Below are 27600 nucleotides of genomic sequence, written 5' to 3'. Positions count from 1 at the left end.
AAGTCCAAAGTGCAAGGTCACAAAGTTCCGCATTATCTGGATTCCGTGGGACTTCATCATGCGTGAGGCTCAATCAGAGTGTCCAGAAAGTGACCTGGAGCATGGTGGTGGTTGGGTAGTGGAGGTTGGCTGCCAGAGTTGGGTCACTTGGGGTGGGGAGGGTTCTCACCTATCCCCCTCTGGGGTGTCCCGAGTGAAAACAGCCTGGTGCGAATTCCGGTGGCATGATTATTGAGGCCTCATTTTATGCTCCCATCTGGGAGGAGGAGCCATGAGTTCTGGAGGGTGGCCAATGAGGAAATTATCTGGTGTGGCTTATGGGTATGATCCCTGAGTCACCAGAGACTGGGGAGAAGCAGGCAGAGTATCTCTGCTCCCAGGTCCTGTTGAGTCCAGAGTCCAAAGTCACAAATTTCTGCATTATCTGGGTGCCGTGGGACTTCATTCATGCATGAGGCTTGGCCTGAGTGTCTGGAAAGTGGCCTGGAGCGTGACGGCGGTTGGACATAAGGAGAAAGAAATTGTGAAAACTTGGTTTTAGTAATGCCTCCTCAACAAGTGATGGAATCTCATGTGGATTCCCTATTTGTTCAGGAAGAGCGAGTTTACTAATTGTATAGAGATAATGTCATAAATATATATATCTATATCTGTATATATATAGTTATATATATATATATATGGATGGTAGAAAATAGACCTATCACCAACTATAGAAGACTACTGCTAATTGATGTTTGACATCTCTTATTATAAGTGTTAGATAACTACATGAAAATGAATTTCTTTGCGTTTTTAATGGCATATTGGTCATTCCCATATTAATAAATAAAACTCTACTAGTCATCTTGCTTTTGAAAAGATATCCAAGGGTGGCTAATTTTAATTATAAATTACTTTCTGTAAAATGTATTACAGCTTTTGGAAAATAAAACCCAAGCTGCTTTATTTTTCTGAAGTAGATAATGTGAATAAAGATAAGAACATTCATTTGTTTTCCTATAATCATTTTCAAAATGTGGCCTACCTATTAGCAAAAAGGATTTGAAAACTTTAATGATAGAACGCATTTATAATGAGACTGTTAAAATAGAAATATCACAAAAAAAGACATAGGAGAATAAGGAAATATATCTACCATACTCAGGCTTATAAAATAGGGGTGATTGAGTGCTGAGATTTCTGGCAGTCAAAACAGAAGGGAATTAGGATGGTTTTTCATTTTATTTTAGGATCAAAATTAATTTTTCAAACCCGCTGACACATATATTAAACCTATCCCAAAATAATTTGGGGATGTATTCCAAGCATCAACATTTTTTAAGTGTCCTGAGTAATTCTCATGTGCTTATATCATTGAATATAGCTGACCTTTTCTAAAACAAAAACAAGACAATCACAGTACAGTTGATAGGGAGATTGTCTTGCTTGTAATGAATTCAGGTTCCACCCCCATATGGTCCCCAGAGAATTACTAGGAGTATTCCCTGAGCACCTCAAGTGATACCAAAAGCAAAACCCAAAAGCAAGCTAGAAAGCTGTGTAAGACTTTAGGACTGTCTCACACCATGGAAGGTGAGCTATGAACATTTTCATTGACAGTGAGCTTAAATGTAGCAAAAACTACAGATGACTTAGATTTCCTATAATCCCTTACTTTCAGATAGACTCGTCTATGCTAGAATTTTACTGAGTCACACCATTGAACTTTTCAACATATGCAAAAATCTTAATAACTGTTCATCTACCTGGGCTGGAGAAATAGCACGGTGGGTAAGGTGTTGCCTCGAATGCAGCCAACATGGCCGAACAGAGTTCGATTCCTCCGCCCCTCTCGAAGAGCCCTACAAGCCACCGAGAGTATCTCTCCCAGGCAGCAAAGCCTGGCAAGCTATCCGTCATGTATTTGATATGCCAAACATAGTAACAACTAAGTCTCACAATGGAGATGTTACTAGGACCGCTCGAGAAAATCTATGAACAACCGGAGGACAGTGTATCCACCACTCAGGGTTTAACTATGGTCAAACTATCATTTGGTGAGTAAGATCCGTCCTGTGTATCACTTAGCAACTGTGAACTGTGTGACAGGTGGGGGGGTGGGGGAGTAAACTCCAGTGATCTCATTTACCCTCTTTTGACAATTTAATAAATCTTGAAAGGACACATGGTAAACAATAAATGTGTGTTATGGAATATTGTATGCTTTAAGGACTTCACTTATCACTTAATCACTTAACTTCCCGTTAGTCGTCGATTTGCTCGAGCGGGCGCCAGTAACGTCTCCATTTGTCCCTGTCGCGTGCTAGTGTAGCCCAATGGCATCTTTTCGCTCCGGGAACATGGAGGGCCTCAAACCGATCGTTCATGACCTTGACAAAGAAGTCTGACCATCTGGTAGGTGGGCGGCCACGCGGTCTCTTGACATCCCGTGGAATCCAATCAGTAACAGCTCTAGTCCAACGGTCGTCTTTAAATCTCATTACGTGACCAGCCCATCTGATTTTAGACACCTTGGCAAATGAGACAGCGTCCCTGATCCTTGATCGTCGACGGATGTCAGAACTCCGGATTCGTTCTCTCATTTGAGTGAAACGTGATATTCCAAGCATAGCTCTTTCTATTCTTCTTTGGGAGACCTGAATGGCGTTCTCATCTTGTTTGCGTAGGGCCCAGGTCTCTGAGGCATATGTTAATGCAGGAAGAACAGTGGAATCAAAGAGATGTGCCCGGAGCCGGAGGTTCTTCGTCCTCTTAGCTATTTCTTCGACGTTCTTGAAGGCGTTCCAAGCCGCTCTCTTCCTCCTGCGCAGCTCGGGTGCCAGGTCATTTGTCATGTTGACCTCTCGACCTAGGTACACATAGCTGTTGCATTCGGAGATGGTCGTTCCATTGAGAGCGAATGGGGCGTCAGGAACAAGGCTGTTTCTCATAAACATTGTCTTCGTAAGATTCAGCTGTAGTCCTACCTTTCCACACTCACGGTCAAAGTCGGCCAGCATTTGTGCCGCTTGGCTGATGTTTGGTGTTATTAAAACAATGTCATCAGCAAAGCGGAGGTGGTGTAGTTGCCGACCATCTATCTTCACTCCCATTCCTTCCCATTCCAGTCGTCGCATGATGTTCTCGAGGGTGGCACTGAAGAGTTTTGGTGAAATGGTATCACCCTGCCGCACCCCTCTCTTGACATCAATGATCACTTCTTTGTAGAATGGTGAGATCCTGGTAGTGAATGCGCAATACAGCTCACGGAGGATCCTGATGTATTGGGCTTGAATGCCCTGATTGGCTAGGGCTTCAATGACCGCTTCCGTCTCAACAGAATCAAAGGCCTTCTTTAAATCAATGAACGTTAAGCAGAGCGGCATCTTGAACTCCCGAGAAACCTCAATGAGTTTGGTTATCGTGTGGATATGGTCGATGGTGCTGAATCCTTTGCGGAACCCTGCTTGCTCACATGGTTGTCCTTCATCTAGTGTTCTGCCAATCCTATTCAGGATGACTCGAGTGAACAACTTGTAGATGACAGACAATAGGCAGATCGGGCGATAGTTGCCAATGTCATGGATGTCTCCCTTCTTGAACAGTAGTACGGTCCTGCTGGTTTTCCATTGAGATGGAACCTTGCATTCAGACAGGTAGCGAGTGAAGAGCCGAGCCAGTGTATTGATGAGTACTGACGGCAGGTTCTTCAGGTGTTCAGGTCTGACCTTGTCTGGGCCGGGTGCTGTTTGCTTCTTTACTGACGAAATGGCGTGTCGGATTTCGGAAGGGAGAACGTTGGGAACGACATACCCATCCTGTGGAATTTGGTATGTCGGCAAGTGGACATGGCTTTAAGGACTAATATTTTGTAAACAGTATGATTAAAGACGTTTGGCATTTTTTTAAATGTGTTCCGGAAAATGTCTGCCACCAATTACTCTTTGGTATTGGGAAATGTCTGTAAGCAACACTTGAAAACCTCTAGATTCATTCCTTTGTCTCTCTGCAGTTGTTGCAGTATGTAAGTCTGTTGATCAGTTATCAATTTCTGTTTTATTTTGGGCTACCTGTTCAGTGGAAACAGAAAATAGATGATACCTCTAGTCATTGTCTCCCAATATAAATAGTTGAGATTAACAAAAAAAAACTGAAGTAAAACATTAAAAGAAAGATGCATGCCAAGTGGATCTTGTTTCCCCTGAATAATGAAATTACTTATGATACTATTTTATTCTTTCATGGAATGAATATCATAGAATAAAATCCAAGGGCAGAAGTGCTGGTGGGCAAGTGAACATTGTAAATAGGATGTATTGGATTTTACCAACTATGGTATTTATGGTACAAACCATAAGTATCTTAAATATTTATTCATGGTATTCTTTTAGTGTTTCCTATAGTAAAATTAATATATCAATGAATTAATATATCAATGAGATAGTATGTAAAGGTAAAGGCCCTCCCGTTGATCATCGATTTGCTCGAGCGGACCCAGTAACATCTCCACTGGAGACTTTGTTGTTACTGTGTTTGGCATATCGAATACTCTCGGTAGCTTGCCGGGCTCTCCAAAAGGGGCGGAGGAATCGAACTCGGGTCGGCCATGTTGGCTGCGTGTAAGGCGAACGCCCTACCCGCTGTGCTATCGCTCCAGCCAATGTATATACCTGAATGAGATTACAAAAAACGTCCAGAATACAAAAAGTTAGTAATGGTCACGGTCCTCCTGCTATTCATTGATTTTCTCCAGCAGGCTTAGTAATGTCTCCATCATGAGACTTGTTACTGTGTTTGGCATATCGAATACATCACGGGTAGCTTGCCAGGCTCTGCGATGTGGGAGAGATACTCTCGGTAGCTTGCCAGGCTCTCCGAGATGGGCGGAGGAATCGAACTTGGGTCAGCCAACATGGCGATTGTAAGGCAAATGCCCTACCGCTGTGCTATCGAAAAGTTAGTAGGTTGGAATAAAAGGAGAGGGGAATTTTACTTTAGGACAAGAAAGACAATAGAGAAAGGAAGGCATTCGTCGTGCATTTGGTCACATCTTCTCATGCAGGTTTTATACCTGGTACCACATATGGTCCCCTGATTACTTCCAGGAATTACTTCTGAGGACAGTGTCAGAAAAAGTCAAATACACAGTACTGGATGTGCCCCCTAAAATTAAAATAAAAATATTTAAGGAATTTCATTTTGTTTGTGATTCCTCTTGTATTTTCTATATAAGAAAGTTAAGCTTACTTACAAATGCAAATAGTGAGGGTGGAAGGACTAAGAGAAAAACATTGTTGGCCATGATGCTATGGCTTTATGGTTTCACCATATTTCTCTTCTTAAGCATAGAAATTCAACCATCTTTCACAAAATGATAGTAAATAAAAATATTATGTGTGGGATTTAATATTGAAACATTTCATGGCAGATATTTAGATTACAATCTCAAATTATGCCAAAAATGAAACTTTAGTTAGTATTTCTAAAATCGTGACCTATATTGTAAGAACTACATTTGAATACTCATGTTGCAGTCATTGCGAATTATTTCATTTTACTAAAGAGTTTTGAAATGGCTACACGATTACTTATTATTTATTTGGTAAATTAATTGTTCTTTTTGCTTTGAAAAGTTTGTTTTTAAACAAAGAACTTCTAAAATATAAAATAAAGATAAATTAGTAAGGGATATAGAGGATAAGCAGCTATAGATATATATTTATTTATTCTTTTTTTTCCTTTTGGGTCATACCTGGCAATGCACAGGGGTTACTCCTGGCTCATGCACTCAGGAATTACTCCTGGCTGTCCTCGAGGGACCATATGGGATGCTGGGAATCTAACCCAGGTTGGCCACGTGGAAGGCAAATGCCCTACCCACTGTGCTATCACTCCAGCCCTACATATTTATTCTAACTAAACTCTAAGTAAGATTTAGTAACTTTATTCAATAGATTACTGGTCTTCAAAACCAAGACTTTCATTTTCAGGTGATTTGTTTTTATGTTAGTGTGATGGGAAGAATTAATTTATTCTATGCTATGGATTTTTATCCTTAATGCATTCTTGTATCTCTCCCTAAAACTTTGGCCTACAGACACAAATTTTTGTTCTTTTTTTACTTACAGAATATTCTACTACTTAATAATGTATATATTGTTTGCATACAATCACACAATGATCATGGTGATTCAATAAAATTTTTTTAAAAAATAATCCTGAAGAAAAAATAATGTATGTATTTTTAAAATAAGAGATCAAATTGAATCTTGTTACATCTGTAAAATTGAGATCTTGAAGCCAGGCCAATAGCAGAAAGATTCAGCCTTGCTTTCTACCCAGGATTACAAACCCTAGCATTTCTGAGTGTGGCCCTGGGCATTTCAGTGACACTGGCAGCCCCCAGAAACTCAGTGCCTAACCACTATGTCCTTAGGTTCTTTCATTACACTTTGAATAGTGTTGGGTGAGTCTTACAGAGAGTGGTCCCTGAGGTCCCTGAGCACTGCTTGGGAGGACCCTCAACTAAAAAATAAATGGTTGAAAAGAAAATTATGATATAGATTTCAGAGACTATTATTTATATTTCAATAGAAGAGGTGGGGTTCCAATAAATTAGGTCAGTAACCCAAATTTGTTGTGTTTGTCATTATTGCTTTCACTTAATTTGAAACACAAAGCAGTTGAAAATAAGGTTATAGAGATTTTATATTTTAATGTTTTACACTACCAGCTGAGCTATCGAAGAGCGGAGTGATAGCACAGCGGTAGGGCGTTTGCCTTGCACACAGACAATATGGCCGACCCGAGTTCGATTCCTCCGCCCCTCTCGGAGAGCCCAGCAAGCCACCAAGAGTATCTGGCCCACACGGCAGAGCCTGGCAAGCTACCCGTGATGTATTTGATATGCCAAACACAGTAACAACAAAGTCTCCAATGGAGACGTTACTGGGCCCGCTCGAGCAAATCGATGAACAACGGGAGGACCGTGACCGTGACCGTGAATGTTTTACACTAATAATATACACTTTTAACCTAAAAAAAATAAAAATTCGTGTATTTGGGTGCTTTATAAAGTATGATTTTCAGGATAATTCCTGTTTGCTTTCAATGCCTGATAGGTGTTTTAGTTCAGAGAGGTAAGACCAATTTAATTTTCAGTGATGACTCGAAGCTCATTTATAAACTTCAGTGAGGATTGTAGTTTCTTCCATCAAACCCAACTGCCTTAGTTTCCTTTTCTCCCACAATACAGCTGGCTCTGTGGCCCACAGTATAACAAGTTTATAATCTGGCTATAACAAATTACCAAGAATTTATAGTTTGAAACAATGCCAATGTGCTACGTTGTATTTTCTGAGGTAGGGAAATCCAAAATCGGTCTCTCTGGGCTAAATTATAGGTATCAGTAGTGTTTGTTCTGTAGTCTCCAGAGAAATAGCTGGCACCTTTCTTGATTTTTAATAGCTTCTAGCAGCCACCCACATTCCTTGGCATATGGCCCCTGCCTCTCTCCTCTAAAACAGCAAAGCTGATGATGAGAAGTATAATCACTCTGATCTTTTTTCTGCCTTGAACCTTATCGACCTTGAAGAATTCTTGTGAGTACATTGTGCCCACCAAGATAATCTAGTACCATCTTTTTATCTCAGGTCCTTTGATAAGCGAATTTAATTTCTGCAACCTTCAGTTCCTTTGCATGTAAAGGCACCCATTCACAGACCTAGGAATTAGGATGAGGAGGAATCACCAGAGTCCATTTTTCTGCCTAGCACACCCAATTTCTCACACCCTCCTGTCTATCCCAATAAAATGACCTCTCCTGAGGAATTTACAGTGAGTGTGTAAGGGCATTGTTTTATTTATTTTGTTTTTCCATCACAGATGCTAGTAGCTTTCTGTTTTAGCAAGTGCAAATAAGGTAAAACAAGAGAGACTGCAGAGAAGGCGGTACAGTTCCTAAACCTGGGAGCCAGAAGGTTCAGTGACATAGCAGAGGCTCAAGAATTAGGTTTCAACTCAGTTTAATAATTAAATGCTTACCTAACACTTCAGAAGTTTATTCTATTTGTCTGCCTTGATTCCTGACATTTTAATCCATATAGAACAGGGAAAGCTACTTGAAGATACAAATCACTTTTCCAGACTGAAAACTCAACGTTTGAAGTACATGTCATTTCCTAAACAGATTTTACCAATTACAGTTGGAATTAAAACCTCCCAGACAGGAGACAGAAAAATAAAATTAAAATAGGACAGAGAGAGAGAGAGAGAGAGAGAGAGAGAGAGAGAGAGAGAGAGAGAGAGAGAGACTATCTCATTTGTTTGAGTGGATTTTAAGATTTCATGTTTCATTTTCATTCATATTTTCATTCATTTGAGTGTGGGCATATCAGTTTCCATGCTTGTGTGGTCAACTTCTGTTTGTGCTTCTAAGTTTTTATGTATTTTCAGTGATTGCCTTTTAGAGGCTTCTATTTTTATTTATTTATTTATCGCAAGGGGGCTCCTGGTCCTTGTTGTTATTTGCTTAGTTACTTTGCATGATTTAGTAATCAGAAACCTTGGCGGTTCTGGGTGAATTCCACTTGGTTCTCTAGCACTGTGCCCTTGAACTGCCGTAGCCAGGATTCCAACTGTGGCGTTTAAGACACGAGTTTATCGACCACGTTCAGCTGCCTCTGGAACGCCATAGGTGTGTAGAGCACTCATGCAAAGCAACTAAGCGGCATGTGAACTGAGCTTTTGATGATGATCACAATGCCAAAAAAGAAAAAAGAGAAAGAAAGTGAGTTCTTTTGTACGATTAATCTGCTCTTGGCCAACTGAGCTCAATGCCTGAATTTGCAGCATGTAGAATTTTCAGCACAGTGGTAAGCGCAAAGCAAGTGCTTAATAAGTCTTTGTTGAACTGAGTGTTATTGCGAAGATAGTGTTTTTCTCATTAGTTGGCTGTCAATATTCTATTTTTCTAACCAGGACTCCCTCTGCCCTTCTGTTGGGCTGTGCGTGTAAACGTAGAGACTTACAAGGGGTGATGTAGGCTCTCAAATGAATTGGGAGGTGAAATCCAATCAGGGCCCAGCAGGCCTTCAACTAGTCCATTTTGTATTCAACCTGCTAACCACTGCTAGGCCACTATTTGGGAGATGAGTTAGTTCTTATGTTCTCCAGCACACAGTAGGAGCACAGCAACTATTCTTACGTGGATGAGTCAAAGAAATAATGCTAGAAAAGGTAGATTTATGAGATAAGGAAGATTTTGATAAGCACATTCAGTAGAAGTGACATTTCAGAGAGTGTCTACTTTTTCCCAAATTGTTAAATCTGAGGAAATTTTACCATCTTACAGCTTTACAGTAAGATACTTGATAGAATGTCAGATTTTTTTTTTTGGTGACTTAGAATTGTTGCATAAGTGTATTCTGAGATGCACTAACACTTTTTTCAGTCAGGGATTCCTTAATTCCTTAATAAGCAGATCTATTTTAACTCTATTGTAATTTGTCTGTTTTTCTAATTTCTGGACTTTCACAGAAAATGATTGCCAAATAAGGAATTAAATTTAGTAGAGATCAACAAAAAGTAAACTGAACAATTGTCTTCACAATATCTAGAGACCACAATTTGTAACTTAGAAGATACCATCTTTTCAAAGAAAGTTCTCAGAGGGGATGGGGGCCAGAGAGATAGTACAGTGAGTAAGGTTCTTGCCTTGTACACAGCATCACGGTATCCCATATGATCTCCCATTCATTACCCAGAGTGATTCCTTAGCACAGAGTCGAGTAATTGGTAAGCAACATTGGGTGTGGCACAAAAACCAATACACAAAAATAAAACTTCTCCGGAAAAAATGTTCGCCCACATCTACAATGAGGTTTTTAATGTTCTTGTTCTGTTTTCTGATTTAATTAGGGGGAAATAGCTACTTTTTAATTTTGAGGCTATCATAGTTCTTATCATAGTCAAAATTCATTATTGTATTATCTTTTACAGTAACAGAATAGTAACAAGACCCATGAAGGAATGACATAAAGACAATTAAAAGAAAACTAAGTAAAATCATTAATCACTTCCTGACACTTTATTGCTACCTTTTGTTTTTACTATGCCTTATTGTTGTTTTGCAGCATTAAAAGTTTGCTATCTACTGAACTCAAAACTCTGAAGTTCACTTGCAATTCCAGTTTCAAAGTATAAATACAAACACTAATGTCAACTGTGTAATTGCATGCAAATCAAAAGAAACAAAGTTATTTAGCTTCTCGTTCTCCCTGTGTTTTAATTACCTAATTCAAATGTCTCAACATGTTTCTTTTTAATGTTCTTTCATCTGCTATTGACATGAAAGAAAGGCCGTTGGAAGTATATAAGAATCTGGAGATCCAAAGGAAGAAACCCCTAAAAAAGTTTAAAGACCTGATTAAGTTCGTTTGAAGGTTCTGCCAGATATAGTACAATTAGCTCACCATGGAATCCTAAATATGTTTGTTCAATAGCCACTGACACTGGTTGAAAACATTTGCAGAGTAACCAAATATCTGTTCATTTACAACAAAAAGATATCTCAATGCTAGCTCCCCTTTAAAAATAAACTGCAACACACCCTATAATACAGCAATGTTCTGCTCTGCGAGGGTTTCAGTGTTTTGTGACTGACAAAGAGAGTCATTAGAAGTCTGTTTGATGGACATAACTAAGTGAATTGGAAAAAATAAAAAAGCTTTTCTAGGCCATTCAGAAATAATTGATGTGATGGAGACAGCTGTATGTGAGTTTCAGATAAGGAGAAAATTTATGAAGAACTATTGAAACTAAAAAGGAAGGTACAGATTTAAAGTTCCCAATAAAGTTGTCTGCGAGACACACTGCATTATTTAATAGGGAAAGACATTCAACTTGAAATTTCTTCCATGGCATCCAATGGTGTCCCCTTCTGTGAATAAAGTCCCCGTAAAGATAGTTCATTAGATTATAAGAGCTGGTCTTCAAGAAGAAAGATTTTTCCCTTTTTTCTGGCACCATCATTTTTCTTTTCTGTGTATTATTAAATGTATATTATTAAATTCCAACTCTCTCTTTTTCTAAAATTCATCACAACCAGAGCAAAAAAACAACCGGTTTACATTTTACATATTATATAAAAATACGTTTCTAATGCAGATGGAAGGCATGCATCAAATCCTGGGATATAGCATTCCTTTATAGGGTGTAATAACATTTTTTTCTGATTATTATATATCTATTGTGTGGTCACACTCTTCTTTCTTTGGTCACTCCTGGTGCTACTCCGGGGATCATAAGGGGTGATAGGAAGTGGACCCTAGTGACAAGAAGTGCCCTACCTTCTCTGCTATCTCTCCAGCCAGACAGCGGACTTTTAATCAATCTAGCAATTAGAAATTGCATCAAAATAAGAATATTATTATTTTATTTTTGAAAATGCATTTGGCCTATAAATTGTCTTAGTAACTATGAGCTTTCAGACAAAGATATTTTGAATAGGTAGCACCTGGAAATGTCATACATATTCCACTATTCTGAAAATAGAATAACATATTAATGTCAATTTCAAAATCAAAATGCTTAATGTGCACATTAAAATTCTATTATTTTCCATTACTTTAAAAGAGGATGGGTGGTTTTTATCTTTCTCTAATATTTAACTATCATATGTATAGTAATATCTGACAAGAACCTTGCAAAGATAAAAAAAAAATAAGTGATCTTTAACTTCACTAGACTCTGTAGATTTTTTTTGTGGGGTCACACCCAGCAACACTCACTGCTGGCTCTGCACTCAGGAATTACTCCTGGTGGTGCTCAGGGGACCATATGGGATTCTGGGATTCTAACCGGGGTATGCCGCAAGCAAGACAAACGCCCTACCAGCTGTGCTATTCTTCCAGCCCCAAGACTCTGTAGATTTAAGTTTACTAGTTGATAATCTAAATGATCAATTTTGAAAGCTCAATTTCATGAAATGTTTATCACATTTTCCCTCACGTATTTCTTCCCTCTTCCAGAAATGTTCCTGGAGCATAAATCTTACTTCAAGAGATATGTTAGACTCCTCCTCTTGATTTTATCAGTATACCATTTTTTTGCACCAGTTCACAGTTTGCAGGGATAATATAAAAAATAATAAGAAAATGTACTATTGAACAATATTTCAACACCTGATGCATGTAATAGAATTTTGGTTGCAATTTTTGTCTTTTTCAGATCGGAGTTTAATTTTATATTAAAATTATCAGTGCATTCCCAATGTCAGTATTTCCCCCACATGTCCACAATGCATAGTTTCAAATGAGGAGCAGAAGGTAAGATTCAGTTATCATCTGATCCAGCAGTTTAGAATAAGCATGGCAGGTAGAGAACCTCTAACATTGTCTCCTACATTTTATGTGATCAAGAAAATAGAGGGCTGGGCATATGGCTTTCCACATGTGTAAAGCCCTGGGTTAGTGCCCTCCATAGAAAAATCAATTAATTAAATAATCCTATTACTAAAAATAAAATAAGTAAAGTGAAAAAATGGTGGAGAATATCTGTCCTAAGTCCTAATGCTATTTAAAGCAATGTCAACCATAGTATATTTTCATCCACAAAATATGCAATCCGTAGTGACTGCATATTTTCATAGCTACCTTTTAATGTATTTAGGAGAAAGTAGTTCTTAGAGTGGAATCTGTCTTCAAGTGGAAGTCTCCAGTGTCATGATAGAGAAAAAAAGTAGTTGGCAATTGTCATTCCAAAGCAATTGAATGCAGACCTATTCATACTCCATTTATGATTCAATTAAAATATTTTTATGATTTGGGTATTAATGGGTATACATATTTTATTTATAAAATGAATGTATAACAATCCTTAGTTTATTATTTGGAAAATAAGATTTGAAATGCATAAATATTTAAAATTCTATTTACAAATTTTGTGAATTACTGGGACAGCTCGATATATTTAAAAAAAAGAAGAAAATGGAAAAAAAGAGTGCCTAAAACATTATTGGAGACAGCTCTAGTTATATAGCTGTGGCCTGAGGTTTAATACCTTTTATAGTATATGTCTTTGAGGTACCTTAAGGCTCTTTTTAAAAGCTTCTCATTATTTTTTAAAGAATCTAAGTTAGTAAGAGGCAGGTATTATTATTTAAATTTTATAGAGTCTAAGCCTAAGGCATAAAAATTAAGGGTCAGCGTACTTGTTTGAGGTCATATAGTGAATCTATAGTTTGCTTGGAATAGAATCTTCTTCAGTTTAGTTTATTTTTAATACATTCTTTTAAAACTAATACTACTTCTATCAAACTACATCCTATTAACATCTTTTAATGTTTGCATCACCTATGTAATTTTCATTTCATTTCTCTCATATCTTATTACTTTCCTTCTCTAATTTTGTATTTCTCTACAGCATTCTGTTTAAAAACATTCCTTTTGCTTTGTGTTTTCAAATGTCAGAGCAAAATGTTTTTAAAAATACTAATACTGGCAAACTTCTCATGCCACTCTTTCTTTTAACTGGGATGCTAGGTCTCTCATATATAAACTGAAAATCTGTCCACTCATTTTTTGTTTCTTTATGTGTTTACTTATCAGTGTTTTACTTTCTCTGTTCTATTTCTCAGTCTCCCCAGGCTCTAGAGGTTTATAGCAAAAGTGTCCTTCTAATGAATGAATCCATTGTCTCATGGGATTCAGCAATCTTTCCCACGTCCCATGCTACCTTTGTTCTTACAGGTTTTTCTTTCTAAAGATGATCTATTTCTCCGTCTTCTGGGTTTAACGCTGAACTGATCTATGGTGTTAGATCATTATATGCATAAAACTCTGTAAGTAACAGCATTTGTGAATCACAATGCCTCAGTGAAATTGAAAGGAAAAAAAATTAGTTAACTTTTTTTCTTTTCTTTCTTTTTCTTTAATTTCCATCTCTGGTTTTCTGGAGAGAGAGACCTCCTAAGTAGTGCCTAGGGCCACACCCAGACATCCTTGACTAAAATGACAGACCCAAGGTAACAGAACTGCTTTGCTTTTGCAGTGCTGGAGACAACTAGGGCTATCCCAGTGTGGCTGGGGGGGTCCACGTGGTGCTGTGGTCAGAACTCAAACTTCCATGCAGGCAAAGCATGCACCCCTGACTACTAAACTATCTTCCCAGCTTCTTTTCCTCTTTAAAAGTCTCTTGTTGCCATTTCAAATATGATATCTTGGGCTGGAACAATAGCACTGCAGGTAGGGCATTTGCCTAGCACGCAGCCAACCCAGGTTTGATTCCTCCGTCCCTCTTGGAGAGCCCAGCAAGCTACTGAGAGTATCCCACCTGCACAGCAGAGCCTGGCAAGCTCCCCATGGCATATTCGATATGCCAAAAACAGTAACAAGTCTCACAATGGAGTCGATACTGGTGCCCGCTCGAGCAAATTGATGAACAACGGGAAGACAGTGCTACAGTGCTAAACTTGTCTCAAATACATATTATCTATAAAACTTCTTTTTGAGTTCTCAACCCTAAATCTCTATTTGCAATGCTCAAATTCCCAACCAGGCTTTACACATTTTTAATATTTGTATTTGATTTGCAACCTAATTATATGCAGTTTGTCTAGTTTGAGATTTTAAGTTTCTTGAATGCATATATGATTGTCATAATACCCTTGAAACTCTCTGGATACAATGATTGCAAAACAAATATTAGTATAGCGTACTAATCCTGCCAGAGATTGAACTGGGTCAGGCGCATGCATGAGCCTTAGCTCCTTGCCCCACTTTTTGTTCCTTTTCTTCTTGTGGTCTCTTCTTTGAATCCTATGGGTCACTCAATCTTTGCTAATTACCCCTGAAATTAGAATCCAATCAGTTATAGAGGATTACTTTATAATTGTCTGGCTGCCCTTCCTATGACTGTTTGTATCATAGATCACCTTTCTTAATTCTCTGTCTTCAGTAGTCCTTTCTCTTACAAGAAATGTTCATATCTTGAGTTTGACCTCACCCCTTTAATTTTGTCATTCCCATGACTAACTAAAATATGCTATTTCCACATCACCTATTTTTATGATTCCCATAGATGAGAGCCACTTAGAATTTTTGGAATTAATGTTGAGCACAGCTTAAGAATGTCACAGAGAAGGCGCTGTTCTAACTCAACAGCTTTTTTTCTTTCTCTTCCTTTCAATCAGTTTGTCTTTGTAAATCCAAAATCATTGTTCACCTTAGACCCCAAAGTACAACATTCAAATATCTTAAGCTCACTAAATGTCCTCATGTCCTAGTCAACACACTGCTATACATCTCTATTTTAATCACTCTTTCTAGAATATAGGAAAAAATTGAATTTTGTCTTATAATGTCCTCCAATAAAACCTATTTTCTCAAATGATTCGATCTGATGATGAAGGATTGCATGTAAATATTTTCTCTAGTCCTAGCTAGAGAAAATTTATCTGTCTGCCTATCATCTATGGAAGCAAACCAAAATGATTTACTGAAGTGTTTAAGCCTTCAAGTTTAACTCTTGAATAATGAGTTCTTCAGAATTTTGGATTATGTATTAATTTGATTCACATTGCCCAGCTTAAATAGTTGGTTCCATAATTATATTTATTAATAATATCAAAATTAAGTTTTAATGATAGCAATATAATGCTGGTGTTGTTTTGAATATTTTAGATGTGGGTAAAATGATGGGTGGAGTATTTTGTGATTTTTTATGTGATTATTGTTATTTTGGCTTTTGATTATAATTAAAAATATTCCTATATTACTTTAAATAAAAAGCACCTAATCCAAAAATTTATTAATAAATATTTTCTATCAGTATTTAAGTAGACTTTAGTATTATTGAATTAGTTTTTTACCTTTCATTATTAAATATTATATGCAACTTAAAATAACTTATGGAGACTAAAGTTTTTACTTTTAAATTTTTCAATAATTACAAAATGCTTAAAGAAAAACATGCATATATAAAATAAAGTGTGGTAAACACATTTATTTCTATATTTATTTAGATATAAGGTAAACTGTCAGAATCATACTATATTGAGTTTTATGAGGACTATTAGTAAATCAGGAAACTGTTTCTAGAGAGCTTATTTATTAATTTATTTATTTTAGTTTGGGGACCTTAATCCTTTCTCTGTTCAGGGTTTACTTCTAATGCTGTGCTCAAGGGTCATTCTTGTGGTACTTGGGGAACCATATGCAGAACAGGGCTCATACCAAGGCTGCATGCAAAGCAAGCAACTTATCCCCATATTATCTCTCCAGTCCCATAACAGTTTATTGTAAGTGTAATTTAGTCTGTGATGTGTAGCCTTTTTATTCTTTACATATTCTACAGTTGTTTTCAAATCATGCTTTATTTATTTTTTAAATAAAGTTAAAAAATTGCTTTAAACTATTTGCTGTGACAAAAAAAAATCTGAGATTTCCGAATTTTTATTTGACCTCAAAAAAAGTACGAACTTTTAAAAGACTGTTAATTCTTAAAAAGTACAGGGAAGATGAACTACTATGTACATAACATAACATAGTATAATAGTGAGGATCTGGGATGTGGTTCAAATAGATTATTTGCTTTTGCATGTGTTAGAGCCCGTATTTGATTCCCAGAATATTAAAAAAAAAAAGGAATGATTTTCTTGGCAATATGCTCTTTGAGACAAAAATAAATAATGGGAATATTGTACATATATATGTGTGTGTGTGTATATATATATATGTATATATATATATATAGTCCTTAATAAAGAGATTTGTAAATTTGGGAAAGTGCCACTTATCTGCCATATGTAGATAATTCTTAACATTGAGAAAACTTTGCCTGTTCCAGTTGTGATTTGTGCCATTAGTGTTGAAGCTATAAAAAGTTTTAAAAACTCTCTTTACCTTTGCATTATTTTCTGGCAGTAGTAATTTTATAGTTTTTATTAGGAAGAGCCAGTTTGAATTATAGATTTAAAATATGTACTTCTATGCCACTTTCAAATCATATAAAATATGAATATAGTATTGCCAAGAATATCTCAGACAGATATTAAAAAAACATTTTATATTATTTTTTCAAATAGCATCATAAGTCACACAGCCAATACATGTTGTTAGTGTGTTCCCTTAATAAATCTCATATGCGGGGGCTTCACGTGTATTATAATAATCATAAATTATTCACATTTGTTAAAATCATAACATATTAAATCATAACATCTAATTGAATGCCTATTTGCAGCATTGTTAAAAGGAGACTTTAGGATCAGAGACATAACCCACTAGATACAGTACTTGCCTTGCATGAATCCAGTCTGGGTTCTTTCCTTGCTGTTCCATAAGATCCGGTGGAGTTCTATAGGAGTGATTCCTGAAAACTATTGGATGTGGTTCAAAAACCAAAGAAAATGCAACTTAAACTAGGCATCCTGTTCACTGTTTTTCAAACAAATTATAATGATAGTAAACATATACAGTAATTTTTTCTATTTACTTGCATTTCCTGGCTAACACAAATTTTTGAATGCATTTTTAATCTATGAAATAAAAATTTCATGAAATTTTCATCTGCTACCTAAATGCCAATCTTAAACTTAAGGCCATAGGTAATTAGTTTTTAATGCATGTGGAGTAAGATATATGCATATGCTATATTATAACTGCATCTAAATTCATATATATATACATTATCTCCTTAATAGTTTAAATTTCCTGAACACTCTCTTTTTTTCTCATTTTGTTTTTGGGGCCACACCAGAATGGGTTCAGTACTTACTTCTAGTTCTGTGTTCAGGAATCACTCCTGGTGGGCTCAGGATACTACATGAAGTCCTGGGGATCAAATCTGGATAAGCAGCATGCAAAACAAGGCCTTATTTGCTATATTATCTATTCCATCCCAATTTTATACCATTATATGGCCAAAGTATTTCACGATGAAGGCTTAAAATGAATTCACTCACTATTGCTTTTCCAAATCACTGACCTTTTCTTATTTTTAGAGGCATCTGTGGAAAGCACTTGAAGTAAAGACGAAATATAAAATGGTGGAATATGTGAAACTAGTATGTCAGGCTTGCAAGTGTATTTAAGGAAAATGGTTGCTTTTTAATCTGCACTTCAGAATGTGAATATTCTGTGTTTTTTTCTAGCATAAAATCTAAATTTTAGGCATTTCCTTGGGTAATTCGGTGAACCAACGAAACTTCAATCAAACTGTGCAATGAACTATTTTGTATGAATGCATTGTCACTAGACCTTGATGTATGTCATCTTATGTGTTGATACGATCATGTGCAATCTTCTATCTTAGTGACATTCAGAATCTTTTCTTTTACAGCCATTTCGTAGAGTGACGTTTTCTGTTGTGAGTCAGCCCCAGGACCCTCACCAGGGGTCACTGCAGAGTTGCTATGACAGCGGGCTGGAGGAGTCAGAAACACCAAGCAGTAAGAGTTCATCAGGGCCAAGACTGGGTGCCCTTCCACTCCCAGAAGACAACTATGAAAGGACCACGCCGGATGGCAGTGTTGGTGAGGCAGAGCATATGGAAAATGGTAGGGGCAAACACAACATCCACACACATCATCACGCTAGTGAGCCATTCTAAGTAGAGTTGCTAAGGTCAGTCAAACCCCAAATAAAATAGCTGACATTAAATCTTATTTATTTGAACTAAGGAACAGCTGCTCAACTGCAACATTTCCCAATAAATGATCATTATAATAGAGATAAAATTCACCAAACTCGCATCAGCATTTAAAAAGAGTTTATCAGATATTAACACATTAACAAATAAATCAGAGAGGTACCTGCCATGTAAAAACAACTAAATCAGTGCATAATTCCTAAACAGCAACAACAGAGAAAGTTCTTGCGTTATTGTTTCTTTTATCCGTTTTTGTCATGCAACTATTTCTTCTAGTCAATTATCTAGTGAGAGGAAGTGACAAATACACATGTGATTCATTCTTTTCTTTGGTATTTAGAAATGCATTTTCAAACCTCTTCTTTCAAGTGTTAGCTCAAAAGCATCCAAGGAATGAGAACAGTATTATTTGGTTCTCCAAAGTACATCATAAATGCTTACTGGACGATGCCTTTAATTTAAGTAATTTCTTTTGTGTTTTATGTTGTGAAAGAGAGGAAAGCAATAGTACTCTAAATACTCTTTTTCGTTGTGTGATGACTTATTATAATTGGCCTTATACTAACTTTAAGTTATAAATTTAGGTGGCAAATAGTAGTTAGGAAGCATTCACATTAGTTTATGTTCTGAAATTTATTTTTTTGGTTTTCAGGTTATGTATTAATGTCTGAGGAATATGTTAATATCAAATAATGGAGTGGTAAAGTTCTTCCTAAATTGATTATTTAATAATTAATAAAATATTTGATTATACAAACAGGAAGGAAGGGGAATCACACAAGCTTTATCTCTAATAAAAAATTAAAATGACTTTAGGTCTATCATTATCTCCAAGTGAAATAAGCCCCATTAACTTTATGCTCTATCACATTTTCTTTGGTGATAACATGCAGATAGAGCATACATATGCAAAAAAAAGTCTGTTCTCCCCTCTAACTTTAACTGTGAATATCAAAGTTTAACATTAGAGAATAATATATCATAAATCAGCCAAGTAAAGTTACTGCTAAACTAATTTTATATGATTGCTCTTTTCACAATACTATAGGGCAGGAGGCTATGATATCAAGTTCTAATTATTGGTGTCCTTCTTGGTAGTTACCCAGATTTTAAATGGCATCTGCCATATGGCTATAAAGACATGATTTTCCATATGTATGGTAGTGTATGTTTATGTGGGTGGGAGTTTGATGTTTTATTTTAAGAATTAATTTTAGATATGTAAGTGAGTGTAAAACTTGGACTTAGATTGAAATAATGGTGAATAGATATCTAAGGAAAGTAAGTTTAAATTCACATTGATAAAAATTAAGTCTAAATATAAGTGTACTATGTGCACATGGATACAATTTTAAACATACCTGTATACTAACAAGGAAGAAATAATTTAAATGAAGGGCATTACTATTTCTGATTTATATTTCAGTATTTTAATGATATATAACTTGTGTTTATAGAAGTGCTTATTTATGCACTAAAAAGATAGTCTACAATTAAGTCTCAATTGGGAATGCCAACCACATTAATAGAAAGAATATTTTATCATTTAAATTATAATCACGTTAATGTGGTTTTCCATGAGTTTATATGGATTTTGTGCCTATAAAATAAGGATGAAATTATAAATAGTAACAAAATTATACATGATAAAAATAGTAGTAAGTTTTCAGGAAATACAATTCATAGAAATGTTAAGAAGCAGGTGGGTTTGATAGGAAAACAGGAAATTTACTGGGGAAAAAAAATTTTAAAAAGGCTGGTAGTTATTTTTTAACCATGTTTTTAGTCCTGTTAACAGCAGGAATCTTCAAAATGTAACTATTTTTTTTTCTGATTTTTATGTGATTGACACTAGAAATTTAAAACTTATATAACCATTCGTCATCTGCTAGCTGTGATTCATGTTAGCCCAGATCTATAGGTAGTGACAGAAGGAAATGTGGTTCATTTTGAGTGATTCAAATGTAGTATTTGACATTTGAGTAAGAGTTTTGTTAGGTACAAATTTTCAGACTCCTATCTGGCCTTAAGGTGAAATTATATTACTCTATTTTGGTAATTTCTTCTTAAAAATTAATGGATCATTCAAACATAAATAGAATTGAAATTGAAACCTGTCAAGTATTCATTTGTCACCTTTAATTGGAATCCAGGTAATCTGTAGTGTTTTGCTTGGTTAAGTTTTAATCAGGATTTGTATTGGATTTTCCATGAAAAACATTTTTGGATGCTGTCCGAGTTCTTAATTATTATTACCTCAAATATTTTCCTTGAATTTTAACCTCTGAAATGCAATGCAGTTATAACTAACTATTTGGATTATTTTTCTTTGTAAAATTTAGAAGATAAATTTCCAGTGCAATAATATTATATGACTATGATGCAAACAGGGTAAGATGGGAAAGTTAATTTTAAAATTTCATTTTCAGGATGATGTAGTAAAGGTAAAACTAACAGAAAAATTTAAGTAGACAGTGACATGTATTTATGCTTTACAAAGGAATTTTTCTGACTTCTATACTGTAGCACTGTAGTACTGTCCTCCCATTGAACTTCTATACTGTAGCATAATACATCTCACTAGGAGAGAATGTAAATTAATTCTTTTAAAAATAGACTTCATACTATTTTCTTTTATTTGATGAGGAAGAAGAATGCAAGAATGCATTCTAAGAATAAAAATAATTTCTTTAACTTGAACTAAATAGAATTATTAGAATTATCATTTTGATAACTTCAAATCCAATATATTTACGGATTTTATGGGTCTCTGGAAAAAATTCCTGGAAGTTAACCCATTTTAGAAACACTTAATAATTGTACATTTATTCAAAGAAAATATCACTAACATACTTTCCTTTGTCTTGAATTGTTATATATATTTATAAAACTAATATCATCGCTATGAAAAATATTATGATCATATCGATGCTTTGATAAAATTGGGATAATCAGTTATTAATTCACAAAAGTAAAAATGACATTTCAAAAAATTAAGTTTGTGTGAAGTTGAATAATGATAAAATATTTTACAGTGAAAATATTACAATAATATAAATTTTCTACATTACCAATTGAATTAATAATTCAGTCGAAAACCAAATATTAGGGAAATATTGACTATGTAGACAATTATTTTAATTATGCAGGAGTCTATGGAAGTAGAGCATATTTTTTTCTATTTCTTATTTTCTATTTTAGAATTTTATATTGGTCATTTCTTTTATGACATGGTATACTTAGTCTTCTGTTTATTCTTTCCTTTTCTCTTAGTAAGATCTTATCCTTGCCACCTGATCATACAGAGTATTCAGCAAACAACAAAAAAACAGAAAACACACACTTGACTTAATCCAAATTTTACCATTAGGATTGTTTGAGATGTTTACTCTCTCTGCATTTGTTTCTGATCATTTATAAAACCATGAACTAAATTAGCTCTAAAATCTTATCCAGTTACAAATATATCTGCATTTTCCCATTACCTCAGAATAGTTTTAGCTATCATATTGATACGGTGACTGAATTTGATAACATGTATTAATAAGTGCAGGGCTGAAGTAATTCTAAGACTTTCCTATCAACCCACACAACACTTGTGCATTCTAATAGTAGATAACACTTGTGTTGTATAAATTAAAACTGAGTCAAACTTTATGTTTTTGGACTCAGTGAGTGCAAAGGTTGACAACACAGAAGGTCGGTGTAGAGGACAATTTTGAAGTCTCCCTCAAATCTCACTATGCAAGAGCCATATATAAATCTTATCATGCTCTGGTAGCAATGCTTTTAAGATAGGTTTATTATAATGAAATTATTTCCCTATAGAAAATTCACATTTGCATCTTTGCTTACCATTGTAAACAAAGGCACAGAGTAAGAGTTAACAGCGGTCCTAGTTATTCTCTGTGCAAAATTACATATATCACTGAAAACAATTATGACTAAGAAAATACCCATTCATTTAAGCAGTGGGCTTTTAAAAGTGAAATGAGTTAAGAAATTTGGCCATTCAATGTTCAACATGGTTGAAAGATAATGGGAAGTAAGTCAGGAACAGCTAAGTAAAATAAGTCAGAAACAGAGAGACAAATGCTGTCAGATTTTATTTATATGTGTAATAAAAGAAAATGATGTAAAAAAGAAAACACTACACAGTAAACTAAAACCTTAGATTCTGACAATAGAATGATGGTTACAAGAGAAGTGAATGAGAGTGGGAGAACTGAGTTGAGAGCTTAACTAGATGGTGGTGAATGTAACAGAATATTAAATAAATAAAGAAGAGAAGCCCTGGCATCTTTTTTAAAAAATATACACTTAAATAAAAAAGTATTATTTATATAATATATACAATTAAATAAATAAAATTATTATTTATATAATATAATAAAATGGTTTACTTAAAACAATTTATTAAAATTGTTATTATCATGCACTAATATTTTTAAACTTTTTAAATGTTCTTACTTTTTCAGACTTATATAAGAGAGATAGAATCATTTTCAATGTATTCTCAATGTGTTTATATTTTAAACAATTTAGAGTACATAGTTCTGAAAAGATAAATTATGGTGCTGTTTACCATAAACTAGTTTTGTATCTGCCTCCAGCTTTTCTCATACTTTTCTGAAATAAGTCACAGTCCATTTGAAATGTCACTTGACAATGAATTACCATTTTTATATGACACAGGGTAATGAGAGTGAAGACTAAATGTATACGTTTGTGGGGGATAAAATAAGAATACTCTCCGTTTCTTCTCTGTAGCCAGATTTCAGTCACCATGAAGATGTTGTTGTCAAGTCATTGTCAACTTGCTTTTACTTATATTGTACTGTGTAGATAGGCTGTCTTTCAAAAGATGCTCATAAACTTTTAGTGTCATAAGAATAATGCCTGAAACAAATACCTTATATTTGTTTTGTTCCTGTAGGAGACTGCTATCCTTTCTAAGGGTTCATTTTCATAGATCTGCATTTTTCCGTTTTATTCTAGTTATCAATGTCTGCCTAAGACAAGTGATTCTGTTTGCACTCATCTGTGAATATCTCTGAACTTCCTGAAATCTACATTCCCCCACTTCTTGAAGATGCTAATTCATACGTATCTTCATAGTGTTTAGAGAAAGTGATAGTCATTATGTGTTTCTTAACACATTAGTAACAATTAGTAAATAATGGACTCCATATAAGATGGTGAACTCGATAGTCACCACCATGTTACTTAGGTGAATGGTAGACTTTATTAGATAGGTTTGTGCAGTTAAATTCTTAACAGTTGCATAATGGAACTACCTAGCAATACATTTCTCAGAACTTATATCATTTGTTTAGTGACACACTAAACAAATGGTATAAGTGTAATCAATAGATAAGTATGGTCTCAGCCAGTCAAGACAGGTGTAATAGAAATTTATTAGTTTTAAGTAAAGGGAGCAGCACAATCTAAAAGATGATATTATTCTTGAGCGAGACAGTAGTGGGGAGAAATGGTGTAATTTAGAACTGTCTTTGAAACCTAATGATATTAATTTAAATCTTTGTAACTCTCTGATTTCTCAAAGATGCAATCACAAATAATCATTGGGCGGCAGAATAAATAAAATGAGGTTAGTCACTAATAATTTATAAATAAGATTAAGAACTAGTTCACCATATGATTTATGATATATTTATTTACTACTTTTATATGAACAATAATGATTCACTTTGATATTATCTGCTTAAGATGGATTTGCCATGAAAATGCCTTCTAAACAGGGGACTACCAAAAATAACAGAACAAAACATTTCACATCACCAATAATTGACCTTCTGGAACTGCTGCTAAGAGAAATATTCTTACCTTGACTATCTCCTAACTGATTTATCTTTTTTTTGTAGAGTACCCTGGATATCACTCAGAAAAAAAGTTATATTTAATACATATCAAGAAAGTGAAATCAGAGGGAGGTGGGGAACTACCCTTTGGCATTAAGGCAAACCCACTCTGTCTTTTGTGTAATTTAAAAGGGGAGGTTATTATAATAGCCCTATATTATATCTTTCTTTCTTAATGCTGTTACATCTTATGCTCAGTGTTCCAGTTGAATGCATTATTCTTCAGGTGTTTATTTCCCTCTGAGCTGCAGAAAAAATTCACATTGACAAGGAAAATTAGCTGAAAAGTGTCCACTTAGTATGCTTACTGAACCCTCAGCCCTTTCTTTTTAATCTCAGTATTAATAATTAACAGTGATAAAATGTGTGGCCATATTACCCTTTTATTCTAATTTGATTTTTAAAACTAGATCACTATGCTGAACCCTTATGACATTTGAGGAGAGAATGAGCTCTCATCAAATCTCAATGTGACTTTGGAGGTCGCTGGGTTTGTTAAGTCCAGACTCTCAAAGCATATCCTTATCTGAATTTCAGCACATTTGGTTGATAATGCATTCTTTGTTTATCTCCTTATTTAGTTAAGATATAATCTCCTTATTTCCTGCATTCTCTTTGTGCTTATGGATTAAACATACCCCTATCTTTCTGATATTTTTCTATAACTATTTATAGAAAAATACATTTCCTGAAATTCAGTAACAACCTTAAGCATCTTATTTGTAAATAAGAAATTCTGGGACTTGGCACTTCAACAGTCGTTAGCTCTGACCCTCAGAGGTTAGTCTTCTTATTGAGAAACCATTTCATCTCAATATTTCTCTTTTGTGTATACCACTATTTGTTGTTACCTCTTCTATTCAAGATATTTTTTGTAAGTAAAAATATTATGTGCTTACAGAAAGCGCAGTCATATACTATTCTTCCTGAATATAGTTTATTGAGGTAATTATAGAGCAGCAAAGAGCTATATGTGTTTATTTTAATTCATTAAGCATGCATTGAAAAATCAAACAGGAGTAAGGGAGCTGGCATAAATGAGAATGAAGCCCAAATTCCATGGGGGAGTTCCTATGTCAGATCACTGCAACCTCAATTTCAATAAACCATAATATGAAAAGGAGGAAGTTCTTTAGAGAAGTTCACAGTTTAGCTGAAGAACTCTAAAATAAAGAGGAATTTAAGAAAAATAATGTAGATGAAATAATTATAAGTGTATTTCTTTGATTTTTACACTTTTATGATTAACATCTTGAATCGGAGTATTTGAAATGGTATCAGATTTATATCCTTTCTTATGACAAACCTATCTTCTCTTTTGTTTAAAAATAATCACTGGGGCTGGAGCAATAGCATAGCAGGTAGGGCGTTCACCTTGCATGCAGCCGACCCAGGTTCTATTCCCAGCATCCCATATGGTCCCCTGAGCACCGCCAGAAGTAACTCCTTATAGTGCACGAGCCAGGAGTAACCCCTGTGCATCACTGGGTGTGACCCCAGAAGCAAAAAATAATAATAATAATAATAATCACTAAGTTGGCTTGGAGGATTCATATGAGGTCAAACATATTCAAAGAATGTAAGTTTTATATTCATAACTTGTTACTTTTGTGGCTTAGAAATGTGTACATATATGTGTTTGTGTATATATGTGTACATATATGCGTATGAATATTCATGTGCATATACATATGTATGTACACATGCATGTATGTGTGTATACATATGTATATATATGTGTAGGATTGGAAGGTAGAGGGTAAAATGCTCAACACAGATTGCTCAAAATTTCCAGAATTTTTCATTGATGAAATAAATTGGCATCACAGACTAAATTCAAGTCTAAATTACTAAAGATTATTTTATGTTTCTGCTTTCCTCTTTTTATAAGTATAGACAATTATTGAAATGACTGTACTTTAAATAAGGCCTTTGTGGCTTAATATGAATCTTTAAATGATATTTTATTGTTATATTTTCAGAAGACCAATTTCATTTATGATATTAAATAGATGATTAGACTAACACAGAAGAGACTGTGTTAGATTAGGTTTATTTATTTAGAAAACAATTTATTCCTCCTATTATGCTTCTAAGTTGTTAAGTAATTGATATCTCAAAATTCTAGTTAAGTTTAATGCCATTAGTCTTTATGCAAGATTTCCTTTCTATCTGAAATACAGAGTATAAGTTTTTCTCTCTAAAATTCTTATTTTGATAAACATTACTAAATATAGGTAGATATTTTCTGTTAATACCACTACTTTGTGCTAGCATAATGTCCAAAAAGGTCACTCTCACTGTCATTGTCCTCCCGTTGTTCATCGATTTACTTGAGCAGGCCCAGTAACGTCTCCATTGTGACAATTGTTACTGTGTTTGGCGTAATGGGTAGCTTGCCAGGCTTTCCCATGAGTGCAAGATACTCTCGGTAGCTTGCTGGGCTCTCCGAGAGGGGCAGAGGAATCGAACTCGGGTCGGTCATGTTGGCTGTGTGCAAGGCAAATGCCCTACCAACTGTGCTATCGCTCCAGCCCTCCGAAAAAGTATACGTATATTATTTGATAAAGGAATATTTGAAACCCATGCAAATTTAAATGCCTCCTTTAAGATAGACTTTTTTTTTTCCTTTTTGGGTCATACCCGGAGACGCACAGGTGTTACTCCTGGCTCTGCACTCAAGAATTACCCCTGGCAGTGCTCAGGGGACCATATGGGGTGCTGGGAATCGAACCTGGGTTGGTCGTGTGCAAGGCAAACACCTTACCCGCTGTGCTATCACCCCAGCCCCTAAGATAGACTTTGAACTGAAAAAAATTAGATGGCATAAAAACTGATTTTTTGTACTGTGATAAAATGAAATATACAATAACTGACATAAAATGCTTTGATAATCAAAAGACTACAGTCTTTACTTCTATTACAAAGTACATTTCTGTAATTTGATTTGAGCTCTGAAATCTTACCACATAGATGGTTTGGGAAATCACATTTCCTCTAAGAGAGGTTGAATGCTCAGAAGCTGCTCTCCTAGGGGCCACAGCTATCTCTAGTGAATTATGTATATTGATTCCATTCAGTGTGAGGC

At 35.1% G+C, this 27600-nt stretch overlaps 1 protein-coding gene across 6 annotated transcripts in view; it reads left to right on the top strand.

Annotated features, from left to right (window-relative positions):
* The window catches only part of PCDH7 (protocadherin 7), a 447959-nt gene that overhangs the window by 201242 nt on the left and 219117 nt on the right, over window positions 1-27600 (top strand). For 2 of the 6 annotated variants that reach the window (XM_056125605.1, XM_056125604.1), the window contains exon 2: window positions 18322-18430. The exons of 1 other annotated variant lie outside the window; for it this stretch is intronic. In XM_056125605.1, the coding sequence (XP_055981580.1) occupies window positions 18322-18430 (109 nt within the window). Of the gene's footprint in view, window positions 1-18321; window positions 18539-27600 lie in introns of all 6 variants that reach the window. 3 more of the 6 variants (XM_056125602.1, XM_056125606.1, XM_056125603.1) reach the window with 2 other exon arrangements.

Source organism: Sorex fumeus, unplaced genomic scaffold (genome assembly GCF_029834395.1).
Source record: "Sorex fumeus unplaced genomic scaffold, SorFum_2.1 ptg000055l, whole genome shotgun sequence".
NCBI classification, from domain to species: Eukaryota; Metazoa; Chordata; class Mammalia; order Eulipotyphla; family Soricidae; genus Sorex; species Sorex fumeus.
The sequence above is the reverse complement of the archived record's forward strand: the minus strand, read 5'-3'. Positions and strand labels throughout refer to the sequence as shown.